General features: G+C 46.5%; 1 protein-coding gene across 1 annotated transcript in view; it reads right to left on the bottom strand.

Annotated features, from left to right (window-relative positions):
- Positions 1–163: 163 nt before the first annotated feature.
- The window catches only part of LOC144690181 (uncharacterized), a 56,078-nt gene continuing 36,231 nt past the window's right edge, over positions 164–20,010 (bottom strand). Inside the window, exons 5-6 of the mRNA XM_078557633.1 lie at positions 3,112–3,623; positions 164–1,140 (exon numbers count right to left, since the gene is read on the bottom strand). Of these exons, the coding sequence (XP_078413759.1) occupies positions 1,015–1,140; positions 3,112–3,623 (638 nt within the window). The 3' untranslated portion in view covers positions 164–1,014. The remainder of the gene's footprint in view (positions 1,141–3,111; positions 3,624–20,010) is intronic.

The raw sequence follows: 20,010 nt of genomic DNA, 5'->3' as shown, positions 1-20,010 counted from the left end.
CACTGAGAGTGGGGAGGGCTCACCATCAGGACCCCATTGGAAGAGGGAAGCTCACCATCATAAAGTCAGGGATTGCTTTCCTCCCAGCATGAGGAAAATGTTGGAGTTTTCCTGTCACAAGTTGCTTCCGTGTTCAGTTTTTCTTTCAAGGAGTTTTTTTTTTAAACATTGGTACCAGAATCACATGGGGAGGATAAAATGCCCTGGGTCTGGGTTAGACAATATGCCTGTAAAGGAAGCTGCTTGATTTTGTACAGTAGTGTCGTGATTCCCTTGCTAGAGGAATAGTTCAGAGTGTGTTCAGGTTGCACCAGGACAGTTTGAGCATTTGAATTCAGTTTTTAAAATCTGGAAATAGATAACTGGTCTCGGCAAAAGTGACCATGAAACAATCAGGTTGTTGTAAAAATCCACCCGATTCACCAATGTCCTTGATGGAAGGAAGCTTTGCCATTGTTACCCTGTCTGTGCCAATGTGTGATACTGCCATCTGAAATGGCCAAGCCAGGGACTCAGCTGTCCAAACTGAAGACCACCAACATCTACGAGAACTAGGCAAGCAAAATAAATACAGTATTACCCTCGGGAGCAGTGCCAACATCTTGAAAATGAATTAGATGAGACTTTTTTTTAAGGGAGTAAATTAACAGGCATGTACTGTCAGTTTAATGATATTCAGGAAATCAACAGTCTTGAGGAGGAAACTGGAGGCAGGAAATTCTTTTTTTAAAATGGTGACATCTCATCCAGAGAACCCGCATTAAACAGCTCACGGGAACTCCAGCCTCCTATTAAAATGCAATGATACGGCGAACAGAGTTTAAACTTGCTCCTTCAGTATGTGTCCCGTGTAGAGTCACTGGCTATGAAAGCTTCTCAGCAGCTATTGCCTGTGTTTACGGTACAGGAGACAGGAGTCCCTTCCAATCTGTTGGTGATGTTCATGGTGCAGAACATTTAGAAAATCCCGTCCTACCCTGAAGCTGTGGTTAAAAGCAGGACCATGTCTCAGCATCATAGGAGCTTACCCACTGTTGTACCATTGTGTGTGGCAACAAAATATCTCCCCTCATTGACACTGGGATCAGCAGACACCCATCCATCCTTCGAGGCTTCATCGGACGCTCCATCCACCACGATCTGAAAAATGAAGAGGGACAATGTGGAGCAGAGCTCGTAGTTATTGACATTACCGAGGCATTAGTCACTATTATAATGCTCAGAAAGGTAGGGACAGGAGGAGGTCATTCAACCCCTTGAGCCTGTTCTCCCATTCAAGGAGATCATGGCTAATCTGTGACCTAACTCCAGATTCCTTAATCCATGTGGTGAAAATCTATCAGTCTCAATTTTAAAATTAATCTAGCATCTATTGTCATTTGCAAAGGAGAGATCCAAACTTCTCCCCCCCTTTATGTGAAGGAGCGTTTCCTCATTTCACTCCTGAAAGACTTGGCTTTAACCTTTAGACTCTGTCCCCCAGGCCTAGACTCCCCAACTAGGGGGAATAATTTCTCTCTATCTACCCTATTTGTTAACTACAATCAAATCATCCCTTAGCATTCTATAAGGATTCAATGTCCCTATTCTCATAAAATCCTAGTTTGTGTAATCTCCCCTTGTCGCTTAACCCTTGGAGTTCAGGTATCATTCCGGGAATACTACACTGCCCTCCCTCCAAAGCCAGTCAATGCTTCCTAAAGTGCAGTGCCCAGAACTGCTCACAGTAACTCCAGATGTGGCCTAACCAGGGATTTGTATTGTTGAAAGCAGGACTTTGAACACCCTCCCACCCCACCCATTGTATTCTAATTCTCCAGATATAAAGGCCTGTGATACATTTGCCATTTTGATTATTTTCTGTATCTGTGCAGGACATTTTAATGGGCTATGTATCTGGACTCCAATCCTTTATTGTTTCCAACTGTTTCAGCTTTCTATCATTAAGAAAGTTCCCTGTTCTTCACCCTGTCCCCATCAAACACTCACAGGGCAGGTACAGCATGGGGTTAGGTACAGAGTAAAGCTCCCTCTACACTGTCCCCATCAAACACTCCCAGGACAGGTACAGCATGGGGTTTGATACAGAGTAAAGCTCCCTCTACACTGTCCCCATCAAACACTCCCAGGACAGGTACAGCATGGGCTTAGATACAGAGTAAAGCTCCCTCTACACCGTCCCCATCAAACACTCCCAGGACAGGTACTGCACGGGGTTAGATACAGAGTAAAGCTCCCTCTACACCGTCCCCATCAAACACTCCCAGGACAGGTACAGCACGGGGTTAGATACAGAGTAAAGCTCCCTCTACACTGTCCCCATCAAACACTCCCAGGACAGGTACAGCACGGGGTTAGATACAGAGTAAAGCTCCCTCTACATTGTCCTCATCAAACACTCCCAGGACAGGTACAGCACGGGGTTAGACACAGAGTAAAGCTCCCTCTACACTGTCCCCATCAAACACTCCCAGGACAGGTACAACACGGGGTTAGATACAGAGTAAAGCTCCCTCCACACTGTCCCCATCCAACACTCCCAGGGCAGGTACAGCACGGGCTTAGATACAGAGTAAAGCTCTCTCTACACTGTCCCGATCCAACACTCCTAGGGCAGGTACAGCACGGGGTTAGATACAGAGTAAAGCTCCCTCTACATGGTCCTCATCAAACACTCCCAGGACAGGTACAGCACGGGGTTAGACACAGAGTAAAGCTCCCTCTACACTGTCCCCATCAAACACTCCCAGGACAGGTACAACACGGGGTTAGATACAGAGTAAAGCTCCCTCCACACTGTCCCCATCCAACACTCCCAGGACAGGTACAGCACGGGGTTAGATACAGAGTAAAGCTCCCTCCACACTGTCCCCATCAAACACTCCCAGGGCAGGTGCAGCACGGTTTGAAGAGCAGACGAAAAGGATTGTGTGTGACTGAGATGTAAGCAGGCAGAGAAAGAACAAGTGTGAACTCAGCGAAGGGAATAAGGACGTTATGCAGTGAGGAACGTTGAAGAAAAGAAAAGGAGAGAGGAAGTGGGTGGGAAAGGGTGAAAACTGTGCTTCACGGATGAGAAGAAAAGACATCTTCTTGTATTTTTTTTCTGACCTTGCTGTCGGATGACTCGCTGACCCCAACATCATCATCATCACCAAAACATTTATCAGGGATGGGAGGGGGCTCATCCTCACACTCCACATTCTCATGAGGCGATGAGCGGCCATGGAGATTCAGTGGTGATGTTTCCTTTGGCTTTTTGTTGACTCGAGCGTAGACAGGTGCCACTTTCTTTAACTGAGAGCCATCCTCCTCCTCCTTCTCCTTGCCAGCATCATCCTCAATGATGAACTGCGCCTTAGGTGTTTCGAGGCTGAACTGGTTCGAAGCTGCATAGGGAGGTTCAGCAGGGCCTTCTCCAGGCTGTAGGTCCATCGCAGCTGTCAGCTCATTCGCTGTTTGGTACACAGGGTCACCCTTCCCATCGGAGTTTTCCTTACTGAGGGAGACATTGGGAATCTCCGGCAGGGCTCTGCTATGTTGGGAGGGGAAGTCTCCATGGTCTTGTGTACCAGTCACTTGCATGTCATTCTGGCAACTCACTTTACGTGATCCAGGGGCACCTGCGAGGGTTCGAGAGTGAGGGGAAACTGAAATATACACATGTCTGTCACTCAGCTTAAACCAGAAGCTAGACTCATAATCAATGGAAGAACAAAGCTGGACCTATAATAATGCCTTTTCTACCTCATGACATCCCAAAGCCCTCCAAGGACAATCAAGCACGTTTGAAGCATTGTTACAACTGGAATGTTGGAAAATCAGCTGCCAATTTAGGACCATGGAGCAGGAGAAGGCCATTCAGCCCATCGAGCCTGCTCTGCCATTCAATGCGATGATGGCTGATCATCCACTTCAATGCCTTTCTCGCACACTATCCCCATATTCCTCTGGCGTTTAGAAATCTATCAATCTCTGCTTTAAACATACTCAATGACTGAGCTCCCATGGCCCTCTGGGGTAGAGAATTCCAAAGATTCACCACCCTCTGAGTGAAATATTTCTTCTCCTCTCGGTCCTAAGTGGCTTCTCCCTTATTTTGAGATTGTGTCCCCTGGTTCTAGACTCCCCAACCAGGGGAAACATCTTACCTGCATCTACCCTGTCTGTTCCTTTAAGTATTTTGTAGGTTTCAATGAGATCACCTCTCATCCTTCGAAACTCTAGAGAATACAGGCCCAGTTTCCCCAATCTCTCTTCATAAGACAGTCCCATCATCCCGGGAACAGGTCTGGTGAACCTTTGTTGCAATCCCTCTATGGCAATAATATCCTTTTTGAGGTTAGGGGACCAAAACTGCACTCGATACTCCAGGTGTGGTCTAACCAAGCTTCTATACAATTGAATGCATCCACTATCCCTATAGCAACCTCTTTTAAAACTCTAGGATGCAGAATATCAGCTCCCGGGGACTTATCAACTTTTAGTTCCATTAATTTCTCCAATACAATCTTCTCACTTATACTAATTTCCTTCACTTCTCATTCTCCATAGTTCCCTGGGTCTCTAAATCTGGGGGATTCCCTGTATCTTCCTCAGTGGAAGACGGACACAAAGTAATCATTTAGCTTCTCCGTCATTTCTCTATTCCCCATTAGGAATTCTGACCCTGCCTGTAATGACCCACATTTGTCTTAGCTGAATGCTTCCTTTTTACAGACCTATAGGAGCGTTTACAGTCTGTTTCTGTTTGCACACAGCAAGCTTTCACAAAGGACAATGTGGTAATTGAGCTGGCAATCTATTTTTAGTGAAGTTGGTTTAGGGGTAAATGTTGGCCAGGACATTGGGAAGAACTTCCCTGCTCGTCAAGGGAATGATTTGAAAATGATTTTAATTTAGGATCAGACAGGGTTCACTGCTGCCAGTTGCCAATCTAGATGTCACAATCTGTAACTTGTTAGATTTGAGTGTCTCGGGTTTTGAAAGAGCAATCAGATCTTCAATGATTCAGTTTGTGATGCAACTTCTGCAAACCACAAGCTAAACCTCGCTGTCTGTTTATACAGATTAACAAATCAGCTTCAACACAGTGGAAACTTTTCCCAGTGAACAAACTGGCAGAGAAATTCATGACTAAGATACGTGCTTCATTGCAGGTACACTGAGTGACACATACACATGTGCCTTATCCACACATGTACACATGCAGACACACACGTGCAGCCACAAATGCACACACATGCTCACACAGATAAAGTCAGACTCACACAGACATGCTTACACAGGCACAGACAAACAGAAATAGACACAGACACACAGACAAATAGAGAGGCACACACAGAAACACACAAACACACAGACACATATACACACACACACACACACACACACACATATACCCAGAAACACACACACACAGATTCACACAGGGACTTACACACACAGAGATTCACACACACACACAAACACAGACACAGACACGCACATACACATACACACAGGCATGCACACACACACACACACAGAGGCGCACACACACACAGGCGCATAGATACACACACAAACACATACAGATAGGCATCGACACGCACACAGGCACACACAGACACAGATACACACAGACACACATACACAGATGCACGCAGACACACACACAGAAACAGACACACACACACACACAGACACACACACAAACACACACACACACATACACAGACACACATACATGCACACACACAGAGGCGCGCACACACAGATGTACACACAAACACATACAGACAGGTACAGACACACACACATAGACACGCATACAGGCACACACACAGGCACAGGCACATACACACACATAGGCACAGACACACATATACACACACACAGACACAGGCACATGCACACATACAGACACACACACACAGGCACACACACAGACACATGCACACAGACACACAGATGCAAACACATAGATGCAAACACACAGACAGACACACAGACATATGGACATACAGACACAGACACACACAGATGGAAACACAGACACACACACAGACACACACACACACATGGACACAGACACATACACACACACAAACACACACAGACACACGGACACACAGACAGACAAACATACACCAGGCACATACAGACACAACACACACACACACAGGCACACACGTGCACGCACACACACACACACACATACACAGACATGCATACACATACACGCACACACAGAGGTGCACAAACACAGATGCACACATAAACACATACAGACAGGTACAGGCACACGCACATAGACACGCACACAGACACACAGACACAGGCACATACGGACACACACACACGCACACACACATATGTGCAGGCACACTCAGACAGGCAGACACACACACAGGAACACACAGACACACACAGGCACATAGACACGCACAGAGACACACACAGGCAGACAGACATACACACACACAGGAATACACAGACACACACAGACACATGGACACACACAGAGACACACAGACAGACACACACACACACACACACAGGCACACATGCACGCAAGCACACACACATACACAGACATGCACACACACAGAGGCGCACACACACACAGATGCACACACAAACACATACAGACAGGTACAGAAACACACACATAGACACACACACAGACACACACAGGCACACAGTCACAGGCACATACACACACATAGGCACAGACATACGTACACACACACACACAGACACACAAATACATACACACACACATACACACAGGCACACCCAGACAGACACACATGCAGGCACACACAGGCAGAAAGACACACACACACACACACACACACACACTGACAAACACACAGACACATGCACACACATGCACGCAGATACACACACACACGCACACACACACACACGCACACACATTGGCCTGAGGCGCATAAAATGACGAGTGGTGACGTTGGGCCTGTGTCCCGGTGTTGCTGTGTGTCATTCCGATCTACAGTTCAGTGGGTGCATGCCGGAGTTGGCTGCACGCCCGCTGAACTGTCAAAGGCCTGTTAAGGCCATTAATCAACTAATTGAGGCACTTGTCAGGGCTGCCTGTCCAACGTTAAGGTTGTCGGGCAGGCGAAGAGCCCAGGCCACCTTTGCATTTTTCATGGAACCTCATCCACAGATGGGATGAGGCTTCATGAAGGGTTTATTAATTTAATAAAATGTTTCATGTAAATTCATAAACATGTCCCAGCTCATGTGACATTATCACATGAGGGGACATGTCTGAATAATTTTATTTTTTATTTTTCAAGTTTTTATGACTTTTCTTAATCTCCCAGAGGCAGCTCCGTGCCTCAGGGAGATTTCTGCACTCTTTCATGCACAGGCCCGGACTCTCCCTTCTCCCCCCGCCCGCACAGGTAGCACTGAGCACTACTGGGTGTGCATCACGCTGGCCAGGCCTTAATTGGCCTGCCCACGTAAAGTAGTTGCGCACAGTCAATCGCAGTTGGCGATTAGCTACATGCCCGCCAGTGCCTGCTCCCACCCAGCCTGCCCAACGGGGAGAAAATTCTCCCCATAGACACACACAGACATACACACATAGACACACACAGACACACACAGACACACGCACATAGACACACACAGACACACACACATAGACACACACAGACACACACAGACACACGCACATAGACACACACAGACACACACACATAGACACACACAGACACACACAGACACACGCACATAGACACACACAGACACACGCACACAGACACACACAGACACACGCACATAGACACACACAGACACACACACATAGACACACACAGACACACACAGACACACGCACATAGACACACACAGACACACACACATAGACACACACAGACACACACAGACACACACACATAGACACACACAGACACACGCACACAGACACACACAGACACACGCACATAGACACACACAGACACACGCAGACACACACACATAGACACACACAGACACACGCAGACACACACAGACACACGCACATAGACACACACAGACACACACAGACACACGCACATAGACACACACAGACACACACAGACACACACAGAAACACGCACACAGACACACACAGACACACACAGACACACGCACATAGACACACACAGACACACGCACATAGACACACACAGACACACACAGACACACACAGAAACACGCACACAGACACACACAGACACACACAGACACACGCACATAGACACACACAGACACACGCACATAGACACACACAGACACACACACATAGACACATGCTCACACATAGACACACACACAGGCTCAGACATGCACACACACACACACATGCACACAGAAACAGACACACATACACACGCACACACAGATGCATACACAAAGATGCACACACAGACGTACATACACACACAAACATAGGCACAATGACACAATAGGTGTAGCAATATCCAACAAGCAGTGACTTCATTACTGATGTCAAAGCCAAAATAAAAAATTCTGCCATTGCAACTGGTCGATGCTAATCCCTGACTGAGTCACTGCAATGATTTCACCAGCCACAGATTTCCAGCCTCTCACTCAATCCAGCACCTAACCACTTCTCAATTCACTTAACAAGGTTAAACTGATGGCATGGCACCTACTCCAAATAGCTAATGGTAAAACCAGAACTGGGATCAGGGAATGAACACTTTCACAGCACTCAAACCTCTCTAAGCACTCTTGTTGTATCACACCCTTCGTTGTATCACACCCTTCACTATATCACATTCTCACAGTATCACATCCTTCACTATATCACATCCTCACAGTATCACACCCTTCACTATATCACACCCTTCACTATATCACACCCTCACTGTATCACACCATCACTGTATCAAACCCTCACTATATCACACCCTCACTGTATCACACCCTCACTGTATCACACCCTCACCATATCACACACTCACAATATCACACCCTCGCTGTATCACACCCTTCTCTGTATCACACCCTTCGCTGTATCACACCCTTCACTATATCACACTCTGGCTGTATCACACCGTCACTATATCAAACCCTCGCTGTATCACACCCTTCACTATCTCACACCCTTGCTGTATCACACCCTCACAGTATCACACACTCACAATATCACACACTCACAGTATCACACCCTCGCTGTATCACACCATCACTGTGTCACACCCTTACTATATCACACCCTCACAGTATCACACCCTCACGGTATCACACCCACACTGTATCACACCCTTCAATATATCACACGCTCGCTGCATCACACCCTCACAATATCACACCCTCGCTATATCACACCTTTCACTATATCACACCCTCGCTGTATCACACCCTCACTATATCACACCCTCACTATATCACACCCTCACTATATCACACCCTTCACTGTATCACACCCTCGCTGTAGCACACCCTTTGCTATATCAGACCCTCGCTATATCACACCCTCATTATATCACACACTCACAGTATCACACCCTCATAGTATCACACCCTCATAGTATCACACCCTCGCTGTATCATACCATTTGCTATATCACACCCTCACAGTATCACACCCTCGCTATACCACACCCTCGCTGTATCACACCTTTCATTATATCACACATCTCGCTGTATCACATCCTCACTATATTACACCCTCACAGTATCACACCATTGTAGCATCACACCCTCACAATATCACACCCTCACAGTATCACACCCTTCGCTGTATCACACCCTTCACTATATCACACCCTTCACTATATCACACCCTCACTATATCACACCCTCGCTGTATCACACCCTTTGCTATATCACACTCTCACAGTATCACACCCTCACTGTATCACACCCGCGCTGAATCACACTCTCACTATATCAAACCCTCACCATATCACACCCTCACTGTATCACACCCGCACTGTATCACACCCTCACTATATCACATCCTCATTGTGTCACACCCTTACTATATCACACCCTCACAGTATCACACCCTCACAGTATCACACCCTCACAGTATCACACTCTCACTATACCACACCCTCACTATACCACACCCTCTCTACATCACACCCTCACTGTATCACGTCCTCGCTGTTTCACACCCTCACTATATCACAGCCTCACAGTTTCACACCCTCACTGTATTACACCCTCACTGTATCATGCCATCAATTTATCATGCCCTCGCTATATCACACCCTTACTGTATCGCACCCTCACTATATCGCACCCTCACTATATCGCACCCTCACTATATCGCACCCTCACTATATCGCACCCTCACTATATCACACCCTCACTATATCATACCCTCACTATATCACACCCTCACTGTATCACACCCTCATTTTAATCACACCCTCATTTTAATCACACCCTCTCTGTATCACACCCTCACTATATCACACCTTCACAGCATCACACCCTAACAGCATCACACCATCTCTATATCACACCCTCACTATATTACACCCTCGCTGTATCATCCTCGTTGTATCACACCCTCGCTGTATCACACTCTCGCTGTGTCACACCCTCTCTATATTACACCCTCACTATACCACATCCTCATTGTATCACACCCTTACTATACCACACCCTCACAGTATCACACCCTCACAGTATCACACCCTCACAGTATCACACCCTTCACTATATCACACCCTTCACTATATCACACACTCACTGTATCACACCCTCACTGTATCACACCCTTCTCTGTATCACACCCTTCGCTGTATCACACCCTTCACTATATCACACCCTTCACTATATCACACTCTGGCTGTATCACACCGTCACTATATCACACCCTCGCTGTATCACGCCCTTCACTATCTCACACCCTTGCTGTATCACACCCTCACAGTATCACACCCTCACAGTATCACACACTCACAATATCACACACTCACAGTATCACACCCTCGCTGTATCACACCCTCACTGTGTCACACCCTTACTATATCACACCCTCACAGTATCACACCCTCACAGTATCATACCCTCACAGTATCACACCCTCACTGTATCACACCCTCACTGTATCACACCCTCACTGTATCACTCCCTTCACTATATCACACCCTCGCTGCATCACACGCTCACTATATCACACCTTTCACTATATCACACCCTCGCTGTATCACACTCTCACAGTATCACACCCTCACTGTATCACACCCTTCACTATATCACACCCTTCACTATATCACACCCTTCACTATATCACACTCTGGCTGTATCACACCGTCACTATATCACACCCTCGCTGTATCACACCCTTCACTATCTCACACTCTTTCTGTATCACACCCTCACAGTATCACACCCTCACAGTATCATACACTCACAATATCACACAATCACAGTATCACACCCTCGCTGTATCACACCCTCACTGAGTCACACCCTTACTATATCACACCCTCACAGTATCACACCCTCACAGTATCACAACCTCACTGTATCACACCCTCACTGTATCACACCCTCACTGTATCACACCCTCACTGTATCACACCCTTCACTATATCACACCCTCGCTGCATCACACGATCACTATATCACACCTTTCATTATATCACACTCTCGCTGTATCACACCCTCACTATATCACACCCTCACTAAATCACACCCTCACTATATCACACCCTCACTATATCACACCCTTCACTATATCACACCCTCGCTGTATCACACCATTTACTATATCACACCCTCACAGTATCACACCCTCACTGCATCACACCCTCACTATATCACACCCTCACTATATCACATCCTCATTGTGTCACACCCTTACTATATCACACCCTCACAGTATCACACCCTCACAGTATCACACCCTCACAGTATCACACCCTCACAATATCACAGTCTCACTATACCACACCCTCACTATACCACACCCTCTCTACATCACACCCTCACAGTATCACACCCTCACTGCAACACACCCTCACTATATCACACCCTCACTATATCACATCCTCATTGTGTCACACCCTTACTATATCACACCCTCACCGTATCACACCATCACAATATCACACCCTCACAGTATCACACACTCACAATATCACACACTCACAGTATCACACCCTCGCTGTATCACACCATCACTGTGTCACACCCTTACTATATCACACCCTCACAGTATCACACCCTCACAGTATCACACCCTCACTGTATCACACCCTCACTTTATCACACACTCACTGTATCACACCCTTCACTATATCACACCCTCGCTGTATCACACCCTCACTATATCACACCCTCACTATATCACACCCTCAAAGTATCACACCCCTCTATGCATCACACCCTAATCATATCACACCCTCACAGTATCACACCCTCACAATATCACACCCTCACAGTATCACACCCTCACAGTATCACACCCTCACTATATCAGACCCTCACTGTATCACATCCTCGCTGTATCACACTCTCGCTGTGTCACACCCTCTCTCTATTATACCCTCACTATATCAAGCCCGTGCTGTATCACATCCTCGCTGTATCACACCCTCACGAGAACACACTCTCACTATATCACAGCCTCACTATATCACACCATCACAGTATCACACCCTCATAGTATCACACCCTAATAGCATCACACCCTCTCTATATCACACCCTCACTATATTACACCCTCGCTATATCACATCCTCATTGTGTCACACCCTTACTATATCACACCCTCACAGTATCACACCCTCACAGTATCACACCCTCACAGTATCACTCTCTCACTATACCACACCCTCACTATACCACACCCTCACTATACCACACCCTCTCTACATCACACCCTCACTGTATCATGTCCTCGCTATTTCACACCCTCACTATATCACAGCCTCAAAGTTTCACACCCTCATTGTATTACACCCTCACTGTATCATGCCATCACTTTATCATGCCCTCGCTATATCACACCCTTACTGTATCGCACCCTCACTATATCGCACCCTCACTATATCGCACCCTCACTATATCGCACCCTCACTATATCACACTCTCACTATATCACGCCCTCAATATATCACACCCTCGCTGTATCACACCCTCATTTTAATCACACCCTCATTTTAATCACACCCTCTCTGTATCACACCCTCACTATATCACACCTTCACAGCATCACACCCTAACAGCATCACACTATCTCTATATCACACCCTCACTATATTACACCCTCGCTGTATCATCCTCATTGTATCACACCCTCGCTGTATCACACTCTCGCTGTGTCACACCCTCTCTATATTACACCCTCACTATACCACATCCTCATTGTATCATACCCTTACTATATCACACCGTCACAGTATCACACCCTCACAGTAACACACCCTCACAGTATCACACCCTTCACTATATCACACCCTTCACTATATCACACCCTTCACTATATCACACCCTTCACTATATCACACTCTGGCTGTATCACACCGTCACTATATCACACCCTCGCTGTATCACACCCTTCACTATCTCACACCCTTGCTGTATCACACCCTCACTGTATCACACACTCACCATATCACACACTCACAGTATCACACCCTCGCTGTATCACACCCTTCTCTGTATCACACCCTTCGCTGTATCACACCCTTCACTATATCACACCCTTCACTATATCACACTCTGGCTGTATCACACCGTCACTATATCACACCCTCGCTGTATCACACGCTTCACTATCTCACACCCTTGCTGTATCACACCCTCACAGTATCACACCCTCACAGTATCACACACTCACAATATCACACACTCACAGTATCACACCCTCGCTGTATCACACCCTCACTGTGTCACACCCTTACTATATCACACCCTCACAGTATCACACCCTCACTGTATCACACCCTCACTGTATCACACCCTCACTGTATCACACCATCACTGTATCACACCCTTCACTATATCACACCCACGCTGCATCACATGGTCACTATATCACACCTTTCACTATATCACAACCTCGCTGTATCACACCCTCACTATATCACACCCTCACTATATCACACCCTCACTATATCACACCCGTCACTATATCACACCCTCGCTGTATCACACCCTTTACTATATCACACCCTCACAGTATCACACCCTCACAGTATCACACCCTCACTGTATCAAACCCTCACTGTATCACACCCTTCAATATATTACACCCTCGCTGCATCACACCCTCACTATATCACAAACTCGCTATATCACACCTTTCACTATATCACACCCTCGCTGTATCACACCCTCACTGTATCACACCCTCACTATATCACACCCTCACTATATCACACCTTTCACTGTATCACACCCTCGCTGTAGCACACCCTTTGCTATATCAGACCCTCGCTATATCAAACCCTCATTATATCACACACTCACAGTATCACACCCTCACTATATCACACCCTCACAGTATCACACCCTCATCGTATCACACCCTCATAGTATCACATCCTCGCTGTATCATACCATTTGCTATATCACACCCTCACAGTATCACACCCTCACTATACCACACCCTCGCTGTATCAAACTTTTCATTATATCACACATCTTGCTGTATCACACCCTCACTATATTACACTCTCACAGTATCACACCATTGTAGCATCACACCCTCACAATATCACACCCTCACTGTATCACACCCTTCGCTGTATCACACCCTTCACTATATGACACCCTCGCTGTATCACACCCTTTGCTATATCACACTCTCACAGTATCACACCCTCACTGTATCACACCCTCGCTGAATCACACTCTCACTATATCAAACCCTCACTATGTCACACCCTCACTGTATCACACCCTCACTGTATCACACCCTCACTATATCACACCCTCACAGTATCACACCCCTCGCTGCATCACACCCTAATCATATCACACCCTCACAGTATCACACCCTCACAGTATCACACTCTCACAGTATCACACCCTCACTATATCAGACCCTCACTGTATCACTTCCTCACTGTATCACACCCTCGCTGTATCACACTCTCGCTGTGTCACACCCTCTCTCTATTACACCCTCACTATATCAAGCCCTTGCTGTATCACATCCTCGCTGTATCACACCCACACTATAACACACTCTCACTGTATCACAGCCTCACTATATCACACCTTCACAGTATCACACCCTCACTGTATCACACCCTAATAGCATCACACCCTCTCTATATCACACCCTCACTATATTACACCTTCACTATATCACATCCTCATTGTATCACACTGTCACTATATCACACCCTCGCTGTATCACACCCTTCACTATCTCACACCCTTGCTGTATCACACCCTCACTGTATCACACACTCACCATATCACACACTCACAGTATCACACCCTCGCTGTATCACACCCTTCTCTGTATCACACCCTTCGCTGTATCACACCCTTCACTATATCACACCCTTCACTATATCACACTCTGGCTGTATCACACCGTCACTATATCACACCCTCGCTGTATCACACGCTTCACTATCTCACACCCTTGCTGTATCACACCCTCACAGTATCACACCCTCACAGTATCACACACTCACAATATCACACACTCACAGTATCACACCCTCGCTGTATCACACCCTCACTGTGTCACACCCTTACTATATCACACCCTCACAGTATCACACCCTCACTGTATCACACCCTCACTGTATCACACCCTCACTGTATCACACCATCACTGTATCACACCCTTCACTATATCACACCCACGCTGCATCACATGGTCTCTATATCACACCTTTCACTATATCACAACCTCGCTGTATCACACCCTCACTATATCACACCCTCACTATATCACACCCTCACTATATCACACCCGTCACTATATCACACCCTCGCTGTATCACACCCTTTACTATATCACACCCTCACAGTATCACACCCTCACAGTATCACACCCTCACTGTATCAAACCCTCACTGTATCACACCCTTCAATATATTACACCCTCGCTGCATCACACCCTCACTATATCACAAACTCGCTATATCACACCTTTCACTATATCACACCCTCGCTGTATCACACCCTCACTATATCACACCCTCACTATATCACACCCTCACTATATCACACCTTTCACTGTATCACACCCTCGCTGTAGCACACCCTTTGCTATATCAGACCCTCGCTATATCAAACCCTCATTATATCACACACTCACAGTATCACACCCTCACTATATCACACCCTCACAGTATCACACCCTCATCGTATCACACCCTCATAGTATCACATCCTCGCTGTATCATACCATTTGCTATATCACACCCTCACAGTATCACACCCTCACTATACCACACCCTCGCTGTATCAAACTTTTCATTATATCACACATCTTGCTGTATCACACCCTCACTATATTACACTCTCACAGTATCACACCATTGTAGCATCACACCCTCACAATATCACACCCTCACTGTATCACACCCTTCGCTGTATCACACCCTTCACTATATGACACCCTCGCTGTATCACACCCTTTGCTATATCACACTCTCACAGTATCACACCCTCACTGTATCACACCCTCGCTGAATCACACTCTCACTATATCAAACCCTCACTATGTCACACCCTCACTGTATCACACCCTCACTGTATCACACCCTCACTATATCACACCCTCACAGTATCACACCCCTCGCTGCATCACACCCTAATCATATCACACCCTCACAGTATCACACCCTCACAGTATCACACTCTCACAGTATCACACCCTCACTATATCAGACCCTCACTGTATCACTTCCTCACTGTATCACACCCTCGCTGTATCACACTCTCGCTGTGTCACACCCTCTCTCTATTACACCCTCACTATATCAAGCCCTTGCTGTATCACATCCTCGCTGTATCACACCCACACTATAACACACTCTCACTGTATCACAGCCTCACTATATCACACCTTCACAGTATCACACCCTCACTGTATCACACCCTAATAGCATCACACCCTCTCTATATCACACCCTCACTATATTACACCCTCACTATATCACATCCTCATTGTGTCACACCCTTACTATATCACACCCTCACAGTATCACACCCTCACAGTATCGCACCCTCACAGTATCACACTCTCACTATACCACACCCTCACTATACCACACCCTCACTATACCACACCCTCTCTACATCACACCCTCACTGTATCACGTCCTCGCTAGTTCACACCCTCACTAGATCACAGCCTCACAGTTTCACACCCTCACTGTATTACACCCTCACTGTATCATGCCCTCACTTTATCATGCCCTCGCTATATCACACCCTTACTGTATCGCACCCTCACTATATCGCACCCTTACTATATCGCACCCTCACTATATCGCACCCTCACTATGTCACACCCTCACTGTATCACACCCTCACTGTATCACGTCCTCACTGTATCACACCCTCAATTTAATCACACCCTCTCTGTATCACACCCTCACTATATCACACCTTCACAGCATCACACCCTAACAGCATCATACCATCTCTATATCACACCCTCACTATATTTCACCGTCGCTGTATCATCCTCGTTGTATCACACCCTCGCTGTATCACACTCTCGCTGTGTCCCACACTCTCTATATTACACCCTCACTATACCACATCCTCATTGTATCACACCCTTACTATATCACACCCTCACAGTATTACACCCTCACAGTATCACACCCTCACAGTATCACACCCTCACAGTATCACACCCTTCACTATATCACACCCTTCACTATATCACACAATCACTGTATCACACCCTCACTGTATCACACCCTCACCATATCACACACTCACTGTATCACACCCTTCTCTGTATCACACCCTTCTCTGTATCACACCCTTCGCTGTATCACACCCTTCACTATATCACACTCTGGCTGTATCACACCATCACTATATCACACCCTCGCTGTATCACACCCTTCACTATCTCACACCCTTGCTGTATCACACCCTCACAGTATCACACCCTCACAGTATTATACACTCACAATATCACACACTCACAGTATCACACCCTCGCTGTATCACACCCTCACAGTATCACACCCTTACTATATCACACCCTCTCAGTATCACACCCTTCACTATATCACACCCTCGCTGCATCACACGCTCACTATATCACACCTTTCACTATATCACACCATCGCTGTACCACACCCTCACTATATCACACCCTCACTATATCACACCCTCACTATATCACACCCTCACTATATCACACCCTTCACTATATCACACCCTCGCTGTATCACACCATTTATTATATCATACCCTCACAGTATCACACCCTCACTGCATCACACCCTCACTATATCACACCCTCACTATATCACATCCTCATTGTGTTACACCCTTACTATATCACACCCTCACAGTATCACATCCTCACAGTATCACACCCTCACAGTATCACACCCTCACAATATCACACTCTCACTATACCACACCCTCACTATACCACACCCTCTCTACATCACACCCTCACTATATCACAGCCTCACAGTTTCACACCCTCACTGTATTACATCCTCACTGTATCATGCCCTCACTTTATCATGCCCTCGCTATATCACACCCTTACTGTATCGCACCCTCACTATATCGCATCATCACTATATCGCACCCTCACTATATCACACCCTCACTATATCACAGCCTCACTATATCATACCCTCACTATATCACACCCTCGCTGTATCACGTCCTCACTGTATCACACCCTCATTTTAATCACACCCTCTCTGTATAACACCCTCACTATATCACACCTTCACAGCATCACACCCTAACAGCATCACACCATCTCTATATCACACCCTCACTATATTACACCCTCGCTGTATCATCCTCGTTGTATCACACCCTCACTGTATCACACTCTCGCTGTGTCACACCCTCTCTATATTACACTCTCACTATATCACATCCTCATTGTATCACACCCTTACTATATCACACCCTCACAGTATCACATCCTTACAGTATCACACCCTCACAGTATCACACCCTCACAGTATCACACCCTCACTGTATCACACCCTCATCATATCACTCACTCACAGTGTCACACACTCGCTGTATCACACCCTTCTCTGTATCACACTCTTCTCTGTATCACACCCTTCACTGTATCACACCCTTCACTATATCACACTCTGGCTGTATCACACCGTCACTATATCACATCCTCGCTGTATCATACCCTTCACTATCTCACACCCTTGCTGTATCACACCCGCACAGTATCACACCCTCACAGTATCACAAACTCACAATATCACACACTCACAGTATCACACCCTCGCTGTATCACACCCTCACTGTGTCACACCCTTACTATATCACACCCTCACAATATCATACCCTCACAGTATCACACCCTCACTGTATCACACCCTCACTGTATCACCCCCTCACTGTATCACACCTTTCACTATGTCACACCCTCGCTGTATCACACCCTCACTATATCACACCCTCACTATATCACACCCTCACTATGTCACACCCTTCACTATATCACAACCTCGCTGTATCACAACCTTAACTATATCACACCCTCACAGTATCACGCCCTCACTGTAGCACAACCTCACTGTATCATACCCTTCAATATATCACACCCTCGCCGCGCCACACCCTCACTATATCACACCCTTGCTATATCACACCTTTCACTATATCACACCCTCGCTGTATCACACCCTCACTATATCACACCCTCACTATATCACACCCTCGCTGTATCACACCCTTTGCTATATCAGACCCTCACTATTTCACACCCTCATTATATCACACACTCACAGTATCACACCCTCACTATATCACACCCTAACAGTATCACACCCTCATAGTATCACACCCTCGGTTTATCAT

The sequence above is a fragment of the Cetorhinus maximus genome, chromosome 14 (assembly GCF_964194155.1).
Source record: "Cetorhinus maximus chromosome 14, sCetMax3.hap1.1, whole genome shotgun sequence".
NCBI lineage: Eukaryota > Metazoa > Chordata > Chondrichthyes > Lamniformes > Cetorhinidae > Cetorhinus > Cetorhinus maximus.
Note: the sequence above shows the minus strand (reverse complement) of the source record. Positions and strands in the feature narration are given on the sequence as shown.